We start from the raw sequence: 18,418 nt of genomic DNA on the forward strand, positions 1-18,418 counted from the left end.
ATCCTTTGAAATAATAAGCCAAATGCACTCCACCAAAAAAGAATATTTGAAGAAAATAAGAGAGAACGGTGTTGAAAGTAAACATATTGTTAATTTAGATTAAATTTGTGGATCATGGTTACCTAGAGGCTAGATTTATAATAAAAAACTATCCATTTATAATTCGGATTTATTAAAAGTTGTGAACTTATTATGTTAATAATGTTGTTTCAAGACGGCTAACAAGTTATAGATTTTAATTTTTATGGATTCATTTAACAATTTTATTATAGGATCTTTGTATTTAATTTAGTACTCCTTATATTGCAATGCAGCGTCGACATTTGTTCTCTCTCCTACAGCCACTGCTACTAGTCTTATAAGCACGTGGGAAATCGTGCCCAAAGAAATTAATAATCTTAATTGTGTCATTAGCACGTTGGCGTTCACATGCAGAGTAAAACAAAATAGGGATTCATACCACAGTCCACAAATCCAAAATCAAATCTTCTCTACTAATAATAATAATTAATTAATTCGGTTTACATTATAAAACAAATTTGCAGATTAAAGGTTTCATTAGTCATATGATTGCATCATTAGTATTTTCAAATTACGAAAACATTTTGCTTTATTTTTTCCTAAGCATTTGGTCTTCCTGGGACCCACATCAGGAGATGATGTGCTTGCGTCAGCATGTCATCAGTTTGACTGCACATCTTTCCAAGTGGGATTCATGTGGACTAATGATAATCTTAAATCTTAATTATCCTTTAGGAAATAGTCTATATTTAGAAAAACAAATTTCTTCTTCATTCGCGAATGTACTACTATTAAAATTTGTAATTTCTGGAGTAATCTTTCCTAATGGAGCTTTTGGGAAAATTCTTTTTCATTAAAAAGTGATCAAAATTTTATAATTACGGCGCAATATTAACACTCGTGAAATTCAAATTATGCATATACTTACACATTTAGTTACAAGTTAGTCAAAAAAGAAGCAAATAAAACTAAATTTCTGTAATTTAAAAGATACTACTAGTCTCCGTTAATGAGAATTAAGCCCAACCTTTTATTTTTTATGTATATGTTACAACAAAACTATTAGAATGCGAAACTCTACATTTTTCAAAATCTTCTTTATTACATTTCGGAAGATCCAATCAAAACTCTGTATAAACAAAACTACTTTAAATTAGATCTAAAAAAGAAAGAAAAATATTTTTTTCTATGATCACCTTTAGCATCTATGGAGGGACCTCCTTAAAAATTCAATGGTCCTTAACGATTTTGGCGCACAAGACATACATTGTAATCTCTCTCTCTCATTATAGATATACTCATATACTATAATTATATATATATATCTTCTTGGAGATAGTGCAGTTGTCAAATCTCTTTGGTTGCCTGAGATGCAAGAACAACCTTGCACGAGAAGAAAGGTAGCACAATTTATTTCCTTATTAAAGTTTTAAGGGAAATTAAACTTTTTATTGTCTTGTTATTTAAATCAATGAAAAAGAAGCAAAAAAAGAGGTTTTCAATTTAAAGGAATCATCTACCTAGCTTCACCTCAAGATCTATTTACATAGTGTGTTTCACATTCCTTCGACATTTGGAATAAGGCATCTCTTTTATTTCAAATTTTTGAAACTTTCTATTTTTTGGGGATGTGACGTTTATTGTTGTTAAAAGAATACTTATGTAACGTAATTCATTATCATTAAATGTATGGAATAATTTTTTATATTCAAACCATCATGTATTCCATGAGAAAATATAGGATAAAGTTGTGAACAAATTTACACAAACACATATGTACGTCAAAATTACGAATTAAAATGAGCAAGTTTATATTTTCGTTAAAAGAAAAAGAAGGAAAAAGTTGGGTACCCTATGATTGGATCAGACATAGAAAAACGAAAGTGGAAAAAATAATTGCCGTATGATTAAATTGGAAATAGAGAAATGATTGATATGAAGTATGAACTGATTTATGTCAGTGTACGATAAAATTTCAAACAAGCGCCGTGTCGCTTTTTTAGCCACTTCATTATAGCAATAGTAGCTACTAGTAAGAAACATTAATAAATAAAATAAAATAATACTATTAGCATTTGAGTATCCAATGCAATCCTATGTGATGGCTATGGTTCCCTACATAATATTTTAGCTAGGTTTAATTTTGGATTCAGTGTACAAATGCCTCGATCTAGTTATTTTTATTGGAATTATTGCATAAAGAAGCAATGATTTAGTAACTTAATAAAGTTTATACTAGAAACCACTACTTATATAATGAGAAAAATATATTTTTTGACATTTTCAAATACACGTAGAATCTATAAATTAAAATGGCACACATAATTGAAACTGATTCTCGAGTAGCAGAAGAGGTAAAGTTACACCAAAATAGCAAAAATTTCTGACTATTATTCTCTCTGTGTGTACAGTGTGCACTATATATGGATATGGATGAATTATTAAAGTAAATTCCAAACTAAGGTGCTGAAACTTGTAAGAAAACAATATACACAATTCTCTGAGTTAATGCGAATAATTTGGTTAGTTGACTTAGATTCCTTAATGCATTATACTTTTGTCGTTTCGTTTAGAGTAAATTAACAAGTTAATTTAAACACGTTGCTCAAATTTATTTGCCTTTTTTTAATTGAATTCTAACAACACAATTTTTCGATGCTGATCACGGATATTGTTTGTTAGACTTGTCTTATTATGATTTTGTTACGTAATTAACATAGAAAACTAATTAAATAGTAATCCACTAGTGGCATCATATCAATGTGTCGAAATGTGCAACACATTTCACCACTAGACAGCCAACGAGATTAACGAACTATACCACAAAAGCAATGTGGACAATTAAACATGTCAGATAAAAATAAGTATATTAATCCATATTAGCATTTTATCCTCTGAATTCTGAGTAAAATCTGAGCATACTGTCGCATGATATGATGTGTCCAACCAATCACAATCACAATTGTAAATTTTAAGCAATCATTTATAACAGAGTGCAATCTTGTAGGAGTATAATTAATCTGTCTTATATTTGCAAATACATAAAAAAAGAGAAAAAAAACTTATATGGTTAGTAGCAGTAGAAAAAGGACCAAATCTGGGCGGCGTAATTAGCTAATTTGGAGTTTGGTTGTGACACACAGCACCGAATTGATCTCATATGAGTTTGAAATATTGAAATGAAAATGGTGTGTACATAATGTTATAATTTGATAATAAGGCCAAAGATTTAGGAGAATGTGACACGTCAGTAGAGGAGAATATATCCTTTGCTTGCGAGGAGAGTGAGCTCGCGGACCCCACTTCCGAGTCTGCTTTCGGTAGTTCTCTCTCTCCAACTCTTTATCTTGGACCCAAAAATTCCCATGTCACGTCACACGACATAGACTTGTAAGTAGCCGCGATTTCTGACGCCCACCCTTCTCAGATTCATCTCCTCCATCTCAGCCGTTGATTGTTCCCGCGTGGGTCCCAACTGCACCCCTCTTGCTTATGCGTGGGCCCCCCTGCCACTCAGTGTTTCTAGTGAGTGTGCCCCACCCCCTCCCTCCCCTTTTTCTTCCTTCTTATTCACTATCTCCTCCCTTCCCCATTCTTCCCCAACCCCATTCCTCCTCTCTCTCCTTCACTCACTCTCTCTTGTATTCCATGGGCATTACCTCTCTTCAAGTTTGCATGGATTCTCCCGATGACTGGTTGCAGGTATTGCCATTGCATTTCTACCTCTTTACATCGTCATTACAAGTGTGGAAACAATAGTTGTTCCATTTCTAAAAACCACAATGCCACTAAGTTTTACAATGTTATTACAAGTGTGGAAACAATAGTTGTTCCGTTTTGGAAAATGCTGACACACAGCATTGCATTTTGCAGGGAACAATTTCCGAGGACGGCGGCACAGGATTGGAATCTTCCTCACCAATCACTACACCGACAGGTGGCAGTGGAGGCGGCGACGACATGCTGGCGTGCAGCCGGCCGCTGATCGAGCGGCGCCTCCGTCCGCAGCATGAGCAGTCGTTGAAGTGCCCGCGCTGCGACTCCACACACACCAAATTCTGCTACTACAACAACTACAGCCTCTCCCAGCCGCGCTACTTTTGCAAGACCTGCCGCCGCTACTGGACCAAAGGCGGCACCCTCCGCAACATCCCCGTCGGCGGCGGCTGCCGCAAAAACAAAAAACCATCCTCCAAGAAGCCCTCCTCCTCCTCCGCCGACTCCCCCTCCCCCTCCCCTCTCCAGCCCAGCGCCGCCATGTCTCCCCACCTCCCCTACGGCTCCACCGACCTCCACCTCGCCTTCCCCGAACAGCTCCACTTCCACGCCTCCGCCGCCGCCGCCGCATTGTACGGCGCAAACCCTTCCTACATGCTTGACAATCCCACCCCAATTGACTTCATGGACAACAAATACGAAGCCCTTTTAGGCGGCAGCGGCGGTGGCCATGATGCCTACAATATCAACCCCGGCGAGGGCTATGCAGCCGGAATGCCGCCTCTCTTCTCCCAGTTCGGATTCGATCACGGCAACCATAATGTGCTAGAGAGGCTCATGCTTCCCTATGATAATCAGCTCGACATCGTTGAGTCCAAGCCTAACTCCAAGATTTTGTCGTTGGAATGGCACGATCATCAGCATCAGCACCATCATCAGCAGCAGCAGCAACAACAACAACAGCAGCAGCAGGCTTGTAACTCGGATGCGGGGAAGGATTCTTTCGGTTATGGTTTTGGGTCGTGGACCGGGTTGATGAATGCATACGGCTCATCCGCAACGAATCCTTTAGTTTAAGTAATCATATGATCAGTTATCTTAATCTAAGTGTTGCTCTTGAATTAGGGTTTCCTCGTTATCATATGTCTATCAAATCAAATGAGAGCTTGATTAACTAGGCTAGAATAGTAACTTTACTCAGTTTTTTTTTGGTGGTTTTAAATTTGAATATGCCTGGGTTCATGTATCTTTTGTTCCCACTGTTTTAATTTAATTTTTGTAGCTGAGTGTGAATGGGAAATGTGGGAGTCTTTGATCAGTATGATTAATTTATTTGGTGTGTTAATATTATAAGAAAATTCAAAGACGGACTTGAGATTTGGTAAAAGTTCGAGGAAGATGATGTAGTACTTTTATATGAATATGTAAAGAATGTTTTTGGCATAGTTTGTGAAAAAGAGAGTCGTTTTGAGTGCTTAGGGAAATGGGAAAGTATAACATGAAAGTACAGTTCTTACTTCTGATTGGATTATTAAAGATTTCAATTCAAACACATTGACAATAGTACTATTCTAAATTCCAAACCATTTCGGTTTTATCAAAAATATTCATGAAAAATCAGTTGTCACTTTGTGTATATATATGCACATATGATCAAATTATACTTATAATCATTCATCAAGAACAAGAATTTATCCAACTAATATTTCAATGGAATTAATTACTGCAAAACTCACAGAGTTTGATTTTTGATAGTGGAGAGGGAAAAGCAGCAAACTACAAGTTCAAAAAATACTAGCAGCAGAAAAATCCTCTTCCCTGCTTTCAACCTCCCCAAAAACTATGGGAAATGGCTATAGCCACAACAACTAGGATTATTCAAAACTAGCATACTTACTAAGAGGAGCCTGCCACAGAGCTGATTTTCTCAAGAAAACCTCTGATCTCCTTCTCCAACTTATCTCTCATCTCCGGAGAAAGATTACTGCCCGCTTTCTCCAGAGTCGATTTCATCATTTCTACGTTCTGCTTTATGAGAGCGATGTCAGGCGCTTCTCCAACCTTGGTGGTTCGGTTCTTGCACGCACCCACATGCACAGGCACAAAGGTTTGCAGCTGCGGACTAGTTTTAATCTTCATCTTTGGGGGATCTGGCGTGCTGCTGTCAAGACTGAAATTGAGGAGTGATTCTCCAAATGGGTGGCTCTTCTCCAAACTCCGAAATGCAAATCTAGCATAAGAGCTTCTTTCATATACAATCTTGACGCTATCATCACTTGCAAACTCGATCTCAGATTCCTTCAACAATCCGAACCTGGAAAATGTTGCTACCAGCGTTTCTTTGAGAGGCACGCTTCCTGGGGCAAAGTTTAGAAGAACACTGCCTCCATCCAATTCACCACTCTCGTTTTTATTTCGCCTCTTCCTCTGAGTTTGACCATCAGGTGGAACATGACTCCCCTCGGATGTGGCTGTTCCTAAGAGGGCTGTATCCAAAACATTACCATTCAAATCCGGAATACTTGGAGCTACTTGACAAGCGGTCTTCTCTTTTCTCCTTCGTTTCCTAAGTTTGGGATTACCAGAAGAGAGAAGAAAGCTTCCCATCTGAAGTGAGTGCTGAATAAATGAGCTCATTGTAACAGAATTCGGTGCTTGGGCTGTAAAGTCCCCCTTTAGACCTTGATGAATGTCATTCACCCCATTATTGGCCGAGGTGTTTTGGAAGGTCAGTGGCACATCCTTGGATGATGAATCTGAGGCAGAGTTTATGTGGTTAAGACCATTTATGGTAGGAGAGATTAACCCTTCCATCTTAATCTTCTGTTCTGGTAAAGGAGTAGCTAGATTTGAAGTAGGTATTCCAACCGGTATATGATCCATGGGAGTAACTACATTCGAAGTAGGCACTCCAACCGGTATATGAACAACGGGAAAGCCTGGATGGATTCCATTCATATCTGGTAATATATGAATTGAGTTTGTATCAGCTAGCCCAGGATTTGACCCGACCCACTTTTGGGGAGTTTTGCTGCTTTTGAATAGATTTGAGCAAGCCTGATGGAAGCTAATCATCCATGGGCTTTTCGGGTAAATGTTTGGCAAAGGATTTTGTACAGACTGCAAACCTGCTGGTGTGCTTTTTTCTTTCACTTCTTGGTTCCCAGATTCTCTCCCAACTTGAATACCTGTCATCTGTTCTACAACTTGTTCCTTCTTTTTCCTACCCCTCTTTCGAACAACAATATCTTTCGCTTTCTGATTTCCGGCATTCTCTGCACTCTCTTTTGCAGATACAGTGTTGGCATTTTCTAAACTACCTGGTGCAAGATTTGCTTCTTGGTTCTCAGATTCTTTCCCAACTCGAGTACCTGTCATCTGTTCTACAGAATTTGTCACTTGCTCCTTCTTTTTCCTACCCCTCTTTCGAACAACAATATCTTTCGCTTTCTGATTTCCATCTATGGCATCCTCTACACTCTCTTTGGCAGATGCAGTGCTGGCTTTCTGTTTCTTCGATTTTTTAAACACTTTACTTCCTTCCACCTGCTTGTCAGCTTCAAGAACTAGTGCTGGCTGGTCCCCACCAACCTCGGAGGCAATATCAACATCTACAAAGGCAAACATTCTGAAACTACAGTAGAACCTTTTGAGTGAATCGGAATATTTACTTCTGCTTATATAAGAACAATCACGAGCTGAAGAGGAAAGTTCAGCTAGCAATTCGGCAGAACAAGCACTAATGTCATCTGCTTTGCTGACTATATGCCGTTCCTTGGAAGGTTTGTTTGTACCTCTCTTCCGTGAATCCATGCCACTGCAACTACCCTCTAGGACAGAACTTTGCGCCAGATCCTCTTTTTCCCCTCCCTTGATCGCATCCACATATGGATAAGATAAATATCTGCTCTTCTTCCTTTCCCGCGATTCCATGCCTTTATCTGAGGACGTTAATTTATCATCAGGATTCTTCTTCTTGCTATACGTCCTGGTTTTAGTAACATTGCCACCATTGGCTTCCACAGAGTTTCCACCATCTCCAAATGTATTCATATGGTTTTCATCATTCACATCTGACCTGAGCAGCTGCAGAGGCAACTCAAAATGGCCAATGGAACGATAGAATGGTGACAAACGACTCTTCATGACCATCAACTCAATTTTACCAGGTACATTTATGGATCGGGCAAGATCCTTGATTTCTGCAACAAATGTTGCAGGCTGGAACTGAGATAACGACACATCATCAAACATGCTTGCTTTCTGCTTTGGCATAAAATTTTCTTCTTTAGTTTTCACGGACCACTGGGAATCAAGTGGTTGACTGTCCTTTGCAAAGCACGGGCAAGTCATCTTCAACCGCACACGGAACCCAATCTCACATACAGCCGTCTCAACTGAATTAAAAAAGACTCTGGAGTTATTTTGCCCCGAAATCTGTTCAAAGTACTCAACAAAAGGCCTTAAATCAGCATTGTCACACCAAACAATACTTGAAGTGCCATAGTATTTAACAAGGCATCTAAGCTTTGCCATATCTCTCGGAGCTGGCGAAGGATAGCATACCATACCTGGCCACCATGACTGGGTTTTGGTTCTAATCCATACAATATCACCATTATCATACGTGTGTTCACGTTCACCAATAATGTCTTCTTCCTTTTCATACATGGACCTCCAATATCTATTACCATTGGAGAGGGTGCCATTTTCATAGGGCAAGGAATCGTGCTTGAAGTCACTCTCCCCGGATGTGTATTGCACAGGGTGGTCCAAACCATCATCAGAAATTCCACCCAAGGGACCAAAAACTTCCACAAACAAATTAATGCTGTTTCCAGAAACTTCTATCTTTGTTGGCGATCCGGGCTCATGAGGGTGCAACACATCATCACACGTCTCCATGGGAGCCTCAACCTCCCCATTGCGAAAACGTTCATCACAATGTAAAGTGTCACCTAATTTTCCCACATATTCCTCAACCTTAGCACTCTGATCCCCATCAGTCCCACTAAATGTCAACTCCTCTTTGAACACCGGAAAATCATTATCGCGCACATCATTCCCGTGCAATGGAACCAACATCTGTTCATTAGAATAACCATACACGGACACTTCACTCATCCTATCATATCCAACAACACCATCAACCCCATCATTACCGAATAGCCTTGGTAGTTCAAGATTTCTTAATTCATTTGGACTACCACAAGCATCAGCCACGCACTTATCATTAATTAAATCACTTAAATAACCAACGAGGCTCCCATCTTCTAGGACTTCACTACAAAATAATTCATCCTGACTCAAATTCGACTCCAAGAAACCCTCTTCTAGGGTTTCTGGCTTCTTCCCACTTTCCATTTCAAGAATGTGCCACAAAGATCACACCTTTTTCCCATAAAACACGCATCCAATTCAAAGCTGTTAAGAGAAAGAAAACTCAAGTCAAATAGTTTCCCATCATTTTTTACCACACAAAAAAGTCAAAGATCCTAACAATTTACATGAATATAAAACAAAGAAGCACATGCAATTTTAAACAAAATTAGACATAATAGGAATGTAGAATAACCCACCAAATTAAATACCGTAAATCACACTACAAAAAGAGCAACTGCAAGCAAATTAACAGCATTTATAAAGAAGAAGAAAAAAACACAAAAAAAATGATATCATGGCGAAAAATGAAACCTGTAGCAAAAAGCGGAGCATCTATATTTTGCCGGAATCAGTCATGGGTTGAGAGAGAAGAGGTCTAGGAGAGAATGAGAGAGTAAAAAAGTTGTGATGTTTTCTGGGACTGAGTAAACAGAATTCACTGAAGATGACGACAATATACTTACGGGAAATAAATGCATTCATAAAGTGTGAGTTAATTAATGTGTATTTCTATTACTCCATTTTCTAATTATTAGTTTTAATTAGAAAATTACACGGGAATTATTCAATTAATTCATATTTTATGTACTCGGCCAACAAAATTAATTGCTTAGTATGGAGTATATTTCTTAAAATAGGGAATAAGGATAAATATTAATTTTGATTCCAACGTATTAATTGCATCCTAAAACAAAAGATTATTATTAGTAGTAGCATTATTAAGCACAATTTTTTAATAAATCCACAAATATTTGCGACAATATCTTCAAACTCAACTCAAGTCGTCATATCCATCCCATACACATTTATAAATAGGATGGTATGAAATTTCATGGTTTTAACTTTCACCACACACTAGAGGAATCTATTTCTTGCTAATTGAACTCCAAGATTCATATTTTACGTCGAAAATATTCACTCTAGACTTAAATGATAATATATTATTAAAAGAAATAAAAATGTAAAATTTATAAATTAACTCTGGTTTAAGCAAAGTCTATAATCCATTTACATACATGAGCTAAAAACTAATCCACTGTATCAGAAAATCTTCTTTTTGCTTCAAGTTAAGAAAATGAAGGTGAGGTTGCAGCTTCAAATCGACACACGCTGTCGTATATGTTTCCGTTGATGAGCTTCGCAGCCAAACGCTGGTTCTTCACCATCGCCACCTGCATATATATTCATAAGCTTCACTAAGAATCGATTTTTATTGAAGAAAGATTCGATTTTTATCATTAAAAGAATCGATTTTTATTGAAGAAAGATTCGATTTTTATCATTAAAAGAATTGATTTTTATTGAAGAAAGATTCGATTTTTATGTGACCTTGAGAGCGTCGCATTTGAACTTTGCGTTGAAGTTCGTATGCAGAGCTCGTCCCATCCCTTCGAGAACAACCTGGAACCAAGCACAGTATATCATAAACTGTTGCAACTTTTGTTGTGGATAAAGAAGAGCGTAGCAGTTACCAGGTCAGCATCCTTGGCAGCAGCAGCCAGCTCCGAGCTCACTTGTCGCAGGTCTATGCAAGGACTTCCACACCCGTTCTCGACCACCATCAATGGTACTGACAGCGAGCTTTCTCTGGGGCTATCTTGGACGTTGATCATTGCATCCACCAGTAGCCCCCCGGCTTCAGCTGCTGCTCGGAGAATGTCACAATGCTGTTCAGAATCCGAGTCAGTATACTTCGTTCCCCAAGAAAAACAAGGTAGTTGTGCATAAAAGGAGGCGAACCTTAGCAGCCTCAGCGACGATTTCAGGTAGCTCCATTGCAGTAACATCGTTGAGGGCGGGAAGGGAGTTGCCAACCAGCACTACCTGCGAAAGAAGACAAATTTCTAAAAACATTTTATCTTAAAATGGAGATATTAAGAAGATAAAACATACCTCAGTCCCTCGTCGGAGAAGTTCCCTTGCAAGTGGAAGCATTCCCAAGACGATATCAGCACCGGAGTTGTCTACAAAAAGCAATGCTCTTTTATATTTGTGAGGTTTCTTTTCTGCAGAACCGAACATTCTCTCTTTGAAAATATCAAAATCGTCCACCTTAATATATGCATAAACCAAATATTAACATCAGAAATTTGCTGACATGAATTAAAACCAAAAAAATATAAAATAAATACAGTTAAACCAACCCGCCAAGGTCTTTGCATCTTGTCGCGACTCATTCTATATATCTCAATAATCGTGCCCTTATGGTAGAGATCAACACAGGCACGGGATCCCCAGTCGAAGATGTTTGCAGCAAGTACTCCTTCAATTAATGTAAGCAATCTTGACTCCTGCAGACAAGGAAATGATTCCAAATACAGCAAGAAAGAAAGATAAAAGAAAACATAAATTCCTTAACAAGAAGATAGTGGGCAGTCTCCATAGCTAAACATGTAATTTACGCTCATGCCATGACTAATTTCCAAGTGAAACGGAGTTTAGGCAAAGAGAGAGTATGCTAATCTCTCGACCTTCAAGCAGTGGGAAGCTATTATGCATACCTCATCCATACTGTCGAGTTCCATTAACAGATCTTGCAGAACTGCAAGTGATGCCTCGTTTTCCCTGTTAAAAAGATGGAAGCAGAAGGTAATAAGAATAATATTTACATCGATATGATTTCCAAGAAACCCTATTTAATGATGGACTATAAGTGATTTCGAGATATGACAAAATCAGTACCAAAAAAACTGAATCATCAATACAAACATACGTTTGTTTACCGAATATTCGATGGATCAAAAGTAGAAGTAATTGTACCTCTGTTTAATGCTTCTGTAGGCATCATGGAAATGAAACTCCCTCAAGCACTCTTCTCTTAGTTCCAAGAGGTTGGCCAGTCCCAACTTCCCATATGCTGCTGGCTCCTCCATCAACCTATTTAAGAGATCGTAAGACGAGGAAACAAAAGTAAAACTGAAACATGCAATCAATTGTAACATTCTGTAAGTTCTCAGCTATCACCATTTAAGGAACTTGCACTCAAAAACACTTCTATCAAACTTAAATCTTTTAATAAGAAAGGCCCAAGATATATAGAGCTAAAGTAATCAACATATCTGCACCTTGCAAGGTGAGCAGAGAATGCACGAGCAAATGCATCACCCCTTCGCTTGGCGTCATCGGTACCACCTTCACTAGCTACAGCCTGCACTCATACAAGGATCACGAGGACCATGATTTCGTAACCAGCATATCACAAAACCATTTATTCAGGATCAACAGAATAATTTTAAATTATAATGCCCACAGAAGTTTACAGAAATAGCAGAATCAGTAAGAAAGTTCCGACTGTATTCAACCTTAGTATACAACTGAGTAGAAGGTCTCTGTATAGTGATAAATCAACATGATATTGATGGACGAATGTGTGGATGCTGAGTAATGAAGGTCGTGGAAACTTCTCATTGATGTGAAAGTACTGATAAGGAACTTAGAAAATTAACGTTCAAATCCAGATGGTCAAGACATTAATATTTGTAGATTTGGATTCAACCTTGCAATTAGAGAAAATTCCTCCACAGACTTGAAAATTATTATGCTAAAAGAACCCTCCAAATAAGTGGACATGATAAGTAAGCTAAGTTGTGGGATTTTATACATCAATAAATAGTTGGTGCATGTAAGCAGGCAATACTTCTTTCTGGGATTGAGGATGGCAAGAAATTTAATACTAATATCCTAAAATCCGAAGTACCTTATCAACAAGGTCGGGCATATGTTCGGACAGCACTTTAAACCAATACCTAAACAGCAGTGGACAAAAATTATATAAACTTAATATACTTACGGTATCAAAACAGAAGAAAATATACATATACTTATATAACACTTACTCTAACTCTCCATGATCTGAAAGGTCTATAGTGTTGGGCTCATATCTGTAAATGAAGATTATTCGTCAAAGGGTTCGAATAATCAAATAAGAATGCAGCAATCACAATATACATGTAAGATAAGGAGGCTCATTAATTAGCTCACGTTTTTGGGTCAGCCAATAAAGGAAACACCTCCAAACTTGGTATAAGATGGAGAACGCCAACATTCAATTTGCTAGCGTCGGGGCGTAAGCTATCACCCCTGGATGACGGAACTTCGAAGCCTCCAAGGCCAGTAGTTCCTGGAGATAACATTGGAACAGGAGCAGTGATTTCAGTTCCCTTCAGCACAAACTTCTCCATCCACGATATCTGCAATCATACAGTTTTTCACATGCTAATGGAGTTCCTAGAAATGTTAAATGCAGAATATAAATCCTGAGAATATATGCATCTTTCTTTAGAAATCCTTTTCACTTAAGGACCAAAATATTTGAAGAATAAGAAAAGGCAGTTAAGAATATATTCTAACAGATACTATTAATTATTAATATATTATTTATTTACATGTGCTGAAGATAATTAACTGACACTTATTCTGCTTTCTTTGCTTATAGCCATCAAAATATATGCACATTGCATAGGATATTGCCAATACAAGTACAGGAGAAGTGGAGGGCACTAATCATATTTATTGTTTCATGCTATCACTATCCTATTTTACAAATTTGTAAGCACATCTAAATGTCAAGGGAATCAGTCATCAATGTAGAAATATAATGGAGTAGAAATTATGGCTAAATAATTGTTGTGTGTGTGTGTGTGAGAGAGAGAGAGAGAGAGGGAGGGAGAGAGAGATCAAAACAGAACTCAGCAGATTCAGAAACCAAAATGTAGGAAAAGTAATAAGACAAATATGCTCTAAATATCGAAACCCACCTTCTCATTCAGATCTCCTAAAGGTGGACCATGGACATTTCCTCCAATGTACGGCGCACCCATCGGGAACCTTTCTACAAACTGATGGACCAAGAGGTCGTCTAATCCATGCTTTTCATAGCTTAGAAATGCACCTAAAGCACCCAGAAAGCCTTCATGCCTCAAAAACATTGCTTGTGCTTGTCCCTTAGACCTAAACATTGGTAACACAACAGAAGCTTACTACACTAATAAAGCAATACAGTCATTAATTATTAGATAACTAATCAGGAAGAGAAGACATTAATATCTAATGCAAAAACAATAATTCAACGAAAGATTAAAAAAGAAGTAAATATTAAAAATATTACCAGAAGTGAACAGCAAATGAGATTGTGTCCATGGTGTAGGCATGGCCCCTAATGAAAAATCCTCCAAAAAATATACGCTTAAGCCCAAAACGCAATGCATTTAAGTAAGATATCTGCAAATAACAGAATCAAATCAGATGAAACCCCAAAATATGTACTCCTCCGTCCCAAGATATTTGATTGACTTCTTTTTTGCACTCGTTTTGAAAAAATTGCAATAAATAGTTAGAGTGGATAAATAATAACGTAAAAGCGAGAATAATGTAGAGAAACATCTTATCAACATTATTCTCGCTTTTACGTTACTATTTATCCACTCTAACTATTTATTGCAATTTTTTTAAAACTAGTGCAAAAAAGAAGTCAATCAAATATCTTGGGACAGAGGGAGTAATTCTTTAAGCTGCTCCTATTTGATAGGCAACCAGTAACTGTAGAATTGCTTATTTAAATGAAGGAAACAAGATTGGATAAAATATGTGGTCTATACCAATAAGATTTGCAAACCACTATACCGATAAGCTTTGCAACCATACTTGCCTGGCCTATGTTATAAGAAATCATTCTTAAGAGAGACAGAGATATGTCTTCAGGTCTGTAGTCATCAATCTCCTTATTTTCAGAAATAGCCTTGCCAAAACTAGAAGCAATAGTCGATGCAGAAAGACCGATCTGTTGAAAATAATGTACCAATTATATAAAACTCAACTATTGAGGCAACAAACCGTAAGGAAAATTTGCCTTCAAGGTGATATATGCATATATGTAATTTAATAAAATGGTCATAAAGACGGGACATTCTGCTATAGTTTAAGTATAATAAATATCCTTACCTTGGAGTAATCCATTCCTCCATATATATCCCCAACAAGCATATCAATAGTTCTGTTATCTCCCCGTTGGCTCAGCTCCAAGAGTTCATCAAAACTAATTAGAGGACAGTAAAATAAAGAATAAGCATTAGAATGCAAAGAAGGGAGTTCAGAAAAGTAAAATGCCAACCACCAGATGACAACCTTTTACACTTCGTCAAAAGCTTTCCAAGACCCCAGTATGTGCCACCGCCAACATTTGTTCCACTAACACGCTCAAAAACACCTTCCCCATCAACCTGTAACCCAGTAGCTTGAATTTACACTAAATCAGTAGCAGAGATTCTGCGCAGTGAAACAAATAGAGTGATAAAATAAGATAATACCTTGATTATACTGACACCAGATCCTATATTTACGAGAAGATATGGATACAAATCATTGGAGTCAAGCTGCACAAACTCTTTCCGTCCCTCCATATGTGTAAAAGCTTCATGTCGAATCGCCTGCATAAAGCACAATAGAATTGGGAATAGAAAGATAGAAATGCCAGAGGTGCTGAATCAAAGGCTGACAGACTCAGAACATAAATTGCATATGTAAGAAGGAACTGATTTGCATATTATCTATTCATGATGGAAGGAAATGAAATCGTACCTTGAGCAGATAATTTGCACCTGAAACAAGGCAATTCATTTCATCCTCTTTTTCTATGCTTATACCAAGCTTATCCTTGAACAGATCAGCAAATTTGTATGCCCCACCACCTGTTGCCTTCATCCAATATTTTCAAATTAATGGGCATAAATGTCCTTGTCACACATATCATCAACTTCTATAAGTTCTCGTAAAAGTAAGCCACAATTCTAACATGTGAACATACTTCACAGAACAGAAAATGATTGGAAAAATTAACAGACATAAACAGTCTCTTCACCCCTAAACCTATCAGCATTTTTTGAGTTTACAGAAGTTCAGGAAAAGTAGAATTAATTACACAACAACAAGGTAAGTGCAGTATTGAAGTGTAATGAAAAGAATGAATTGTTTTATCTAATTTTGCACATATAAGGAAATGCATGGTCAACCAAGCACATAGACAACTCAATCACAAAAGAAAAGATATCTAAGAGATTTTCTCCATATATTTTACCATATGTTTTCTACTAAGACAACACCTTCAGTGAACTAGCTTGCAACACATTAGAGAAGCTCCAGCTAGTACGTAAAGAAATACCTTAATTACAGTGTTCTCAGTATTTGGACCCTCAGTTTGCCAACTACGTGAATCCATTCCTGCAATCAAACATCAGAACTTAATATCCACATGGAGCTTTGCAATGAGCAACACTTTCTAAAGCAGGATCTGTTAAATCTTCATGAGATAAGTTAGAAAGGTACCACCACGATGGAGCTGCTTAGAGTAGATGAAATCCAAGCATTCGTTGATCTTAGCTGTCTCAAATTTTACAAAGTGCAGCCTACCACCAAGAATTGGGAAGCTCCTTCTATTGAAATTGGTGATACCCAGTCTTGCCTTGATTATCTTTCTCCGCCTGTCATTTACTGGTTGGTTCTCGTGTCTTGAGAAATATACCAACTTAATGAGAGATCCTGCCGATGTCATTTAGATTCCGACTTAAGAACAGCATTTATAAGTTTAATGCATGTAACTTAATGACGTGCCAGCCAAATTTAACTTAATATGATATCCTCAAAATCGAGTGACATACGATACTTTCTCAAATTGGCTATTGGAACACCATCATGTAACATAAATTCATGGATCTCCTCAAAACAATAGGAACACAGTTTAAGTAGTTTGGTGTTAGCTACAAGATATGCATAGAATGGCATCCACTGAAATCAACTACATTCTAAAAGTGAACCCCAAGAATCTTCCAGGAAGTCAAACTCAAAAGCTGATATTTAGCTAACTTTCTAGTAATATATGGAATCTTTTCAAAACAACTTTCAACATAAACATTGAGCATATATTCCACAATCACATATGTTGGAAAGTAATAAAGATGGAAACATAGAAAGCTGCAACAAGAAAACCGCACCACTTCCCAATTTACAGAAATTAGCACACAGAACACACACTAGGAAGGCTCACAAACAAATCTACGCAAACGCCACGGTAAAGTAAAACAGTCAATATCCGCATCCACCATACAAACTACACACACAGCAATCTTGTCCCACCAGCTAAAACCAATGAGCACATACAAACTATCCACATATACATAAATCTTGTCGCACAAGCTAAAACCAATATGCTCATAAAGAGCTACCTCCAATATCCAAAGCCAAATGCGAGATATCATCAGACTGATTAGGTAGCAGAATGGTGGGATCCTTCTCCTCGAAATTCCCCTGTATGGCAGCTCCACTGAGGTCTAGCTGCGGCCGTGACAACGACCGGTTAATCGAACTTCCAGCCATCGGTGCCATATCCTTGTCTCCCAACTGTTCTTCTTTCCCTAGAACTGTGCTGCCTCTATCCCTTCCAGTATCAAAATTGAGTTTGGAAATGTCATCAGCAAGATTATCAATATTCGAATTGCCGTCAATCCTAAGTTCTTGGTGGCCCTCTCTATCTCTTAAATTAGCCATCTTAATTACGCCAAGCGGTCTTCCTTCCTAACCCTGAGCTGTTTCCTTCTTACTCAGGTCAAAAGGTCCAACTTTTTTTATTAGGTCAGTTGTCCTACATTCAACTGACAGATTTGCAATTAAAATTCAAATATATAATGGTTATAATGAAAATTCAAGAAAACGCAAAACCTATGTGCCCCCAGAAACAGAATTACTGAATTCGCCAAAAAGAAACAAAAAAAATTCAATCTTTTATAAGAAAAAACGAAAATTTACGAAATTAGTGTAGGTTACTAGTAGCAATAAAGGAATTCATAATTGAAAACCTACAAACTAGTGGTTATTTACGAAATCCTATGAGGATGAATGCTTTAGTTGATCGTTGAGGCATAAAAATCCTAACTTTGTTAAAGTCTAGCACACAAGTTGCGAAAATTGAAATTCAGAAAGCGAAAGTTGGAAATTTACAGAATGATAAATTTGCAGACGGTGAAAGAAGGGAAGGATTCAAGAAAGTGGGCTGAGAGGAGTTGCTGTCAGCATTTGCATTGGATTTTTTCTTGGTTTGGTTGGCGCATTACGTTAGAAGCTGGGCCAGTGGATGTACACTGCTCTGGCGAGTGCTAAATAGTACAGTGACTCATTCAAACTTTTCTTTTAGATGATTAACAATGACAATTTAAATATTAATGAAGCATAAAAAGAAAAAAGAATAATGGGAAATTGCGCATGTGGAATTTTGTAGGTTTCTGAAAGACTCTGGTTATAAAAAATTAAC

General features: G+C 37.6%; 3 protein-coding genes across 5 annotated transcripts; 1 reads left to right on the forward strand and 2 right to left on the reverse strand.

Annotated features, from left to right (window-relative positions):
- Positions 1 to 3,624: 3,624 nt before the first annotated feature.
- On the forward strand, positions 3,625 to 5,059 carry LOC125214719 (dof zinc finger protein DOF5.6-like). Its single transcript, XM_048115854.1, has 2 exons — positions 3,625 to 3,723; positions 3,895 to 5,059. The coding sequence occupies exons 1-2, from the start codon at positions 3,670 to 3,672 to the stop codon at positions 4,813 to 4,815; spliced, it is 975 nt and encodes a 324-aa protein (XP_047971811.1). The 5' UTR covers positions 3,625 to 3,669; the 3' UTR covers positions 4,816 to 5,059.
- A 352-nt stretch (positions 5,060 to 5,411) lies between these two features.
- LOC125187865 lies at positions 5,412 to 9,528 on the reverse strand. Its single transcript, XM_048084546.1, has 2 exons — positions 9,433 to 9,528; positions 5,412 to 9,162 (listed from the first exon to the last, which is right to left on the reverse strand). The coding sequence occupies exon 2, from the start codon at positions 9,100 to 9,102 to the stop codon at positions 5,635 to 5,637; it is 3,468 nt and encodes a 1,155-aa protein (XP_047940503.1). The 5' UTR covers positions 9,103 to 9,162; positions 9,433 to 9,528; the 3' UTR covers positions 5,412 to 5,634.
- Positions 9,529 to 10,041: 513 nt separating this feature from the next.
- LOC125208211 (pantothenate kinase 2-like) lies at positions 10,042 to 18,245 on the reverse strand. Of its 3 annotated transcripts, none has more exons than XM_048107795.1 (23): positions 18,109 to 18,245; positions 17,337 to 17,762; positions 16,441 to 16,653; positions 16,277 to 16,335; positions 15,697 to 15,813; positions 15,426 to 15,545; positions 15,244 to 15,338; positions 15,061 to 15,154; positions 14,768 to 14,899; positions 14,228 to 14,340; positions 13,878 to 14,070; positions 13,102 to 13,310; positions 12,957 to 13,001; positions 12,818 to 12,866; positions 12,186 to 12,268; positions 11,881 to 11,997; positions 11,622 to 11,685; positions 11,265 to 11,411; positions 11,014 to 11,172; positions 10,861 to 10,944; positions 10,593 to 10,787; positions 10,450 to 10,521; positions 10,042 to 10,292 (listed from the first exon to the last, which is right to left on the reverse strand). In XM_048107795.1, the coding sequence occupies exons 2-23, from the start codon at positions 17,656 to 17,658 to the stop codon at positions 10,188 to 10,190; spliced, it is 2,787 nt and encodes a 928-aa protein (XP_047963752.1). In that variant the 5' UTR covers positions 17,659 to 17,762; positions 18,109 to 18,245; the 3' UTR covers positions 10,042 to 10,187. The 3 variants fall into 3 exon arrangements, with proteins under 3 accessions (XP_047963752.1, XP_047963765.1, XP_047963758.1); XM_048107808.1 differs by having other exon boundaries at positions 17,337 to 17,752; positions 18,109 to 18,237; XM_048107801.1 differs by lacking the exon at positions 18,109 to 18,245 and having other exon boundaries at positions 17,337 to 18,072.
- Between the last annotated feature and the right edge of the window lie 173 nt (positions 18,246 to 18,418).

Source organism: Salvia hispanica, chromosome 1 (assembly GCF_023119035.1).
Source record: "Salvia hispanica cultivar TCC Black 2014 chromosome 1, UniMelb_Shisp_WGS_1.0, whole genome shotgun sequence".
In the NCBI taxonomy this organism is placed as follows: domain Eukaryota; kingdom Viridiplantae; phylum Streptophyta; class Magnoliopsida; order Lamiales; family Lamiaceae; genus Salvia; species Salvia hispanica.

Bases quoted from the DNA above. Each gene is read 5' to 3' on its own strand.
- LOC125208211 (XM_048107795.1), bottom strand. From the start codon at position 17,658: ATGGCTAATTTAAGAGATAGAGAGGGCCACCAAGAACTTAGGATTGAC. The intron at 14,341-14,767 runs GCAAGTATGGTT...TGTTATTTGCAG, and splicing joins TTTCTTATAACATAGGCCAG to ATATCTTACTTAAATGCATT. The intron at 10,293-10,449 runs GTCACATAAAAA...ATATATATGCAG, and splicing joins TCAAATGCGACGCTCTCAAG to GTGGCGATGGTGAAGAACCA.
- LOC125214719 (XM_048115854.1), top strand. From the start codon at position 3,670: ATGGGCATTACCTCTCTTCAAGTTTGCATGGATTCTCCCGATGACTGG. The intron at 3,724-3,894 runs GTATTGCCATTG...TGCATTTTGCAG, and splicing joins CTCCCGATGACTGGTTGCAG to GGAACAATTTCCGAGGACGG.
- LOC125187865 (XM_048084546.1), bottom strand. From the start codon at position 9,102: ATGGAAAGTGGGAAGAAGCCAGAAACCCTAGAAGAGGGTTTCTTGGAG.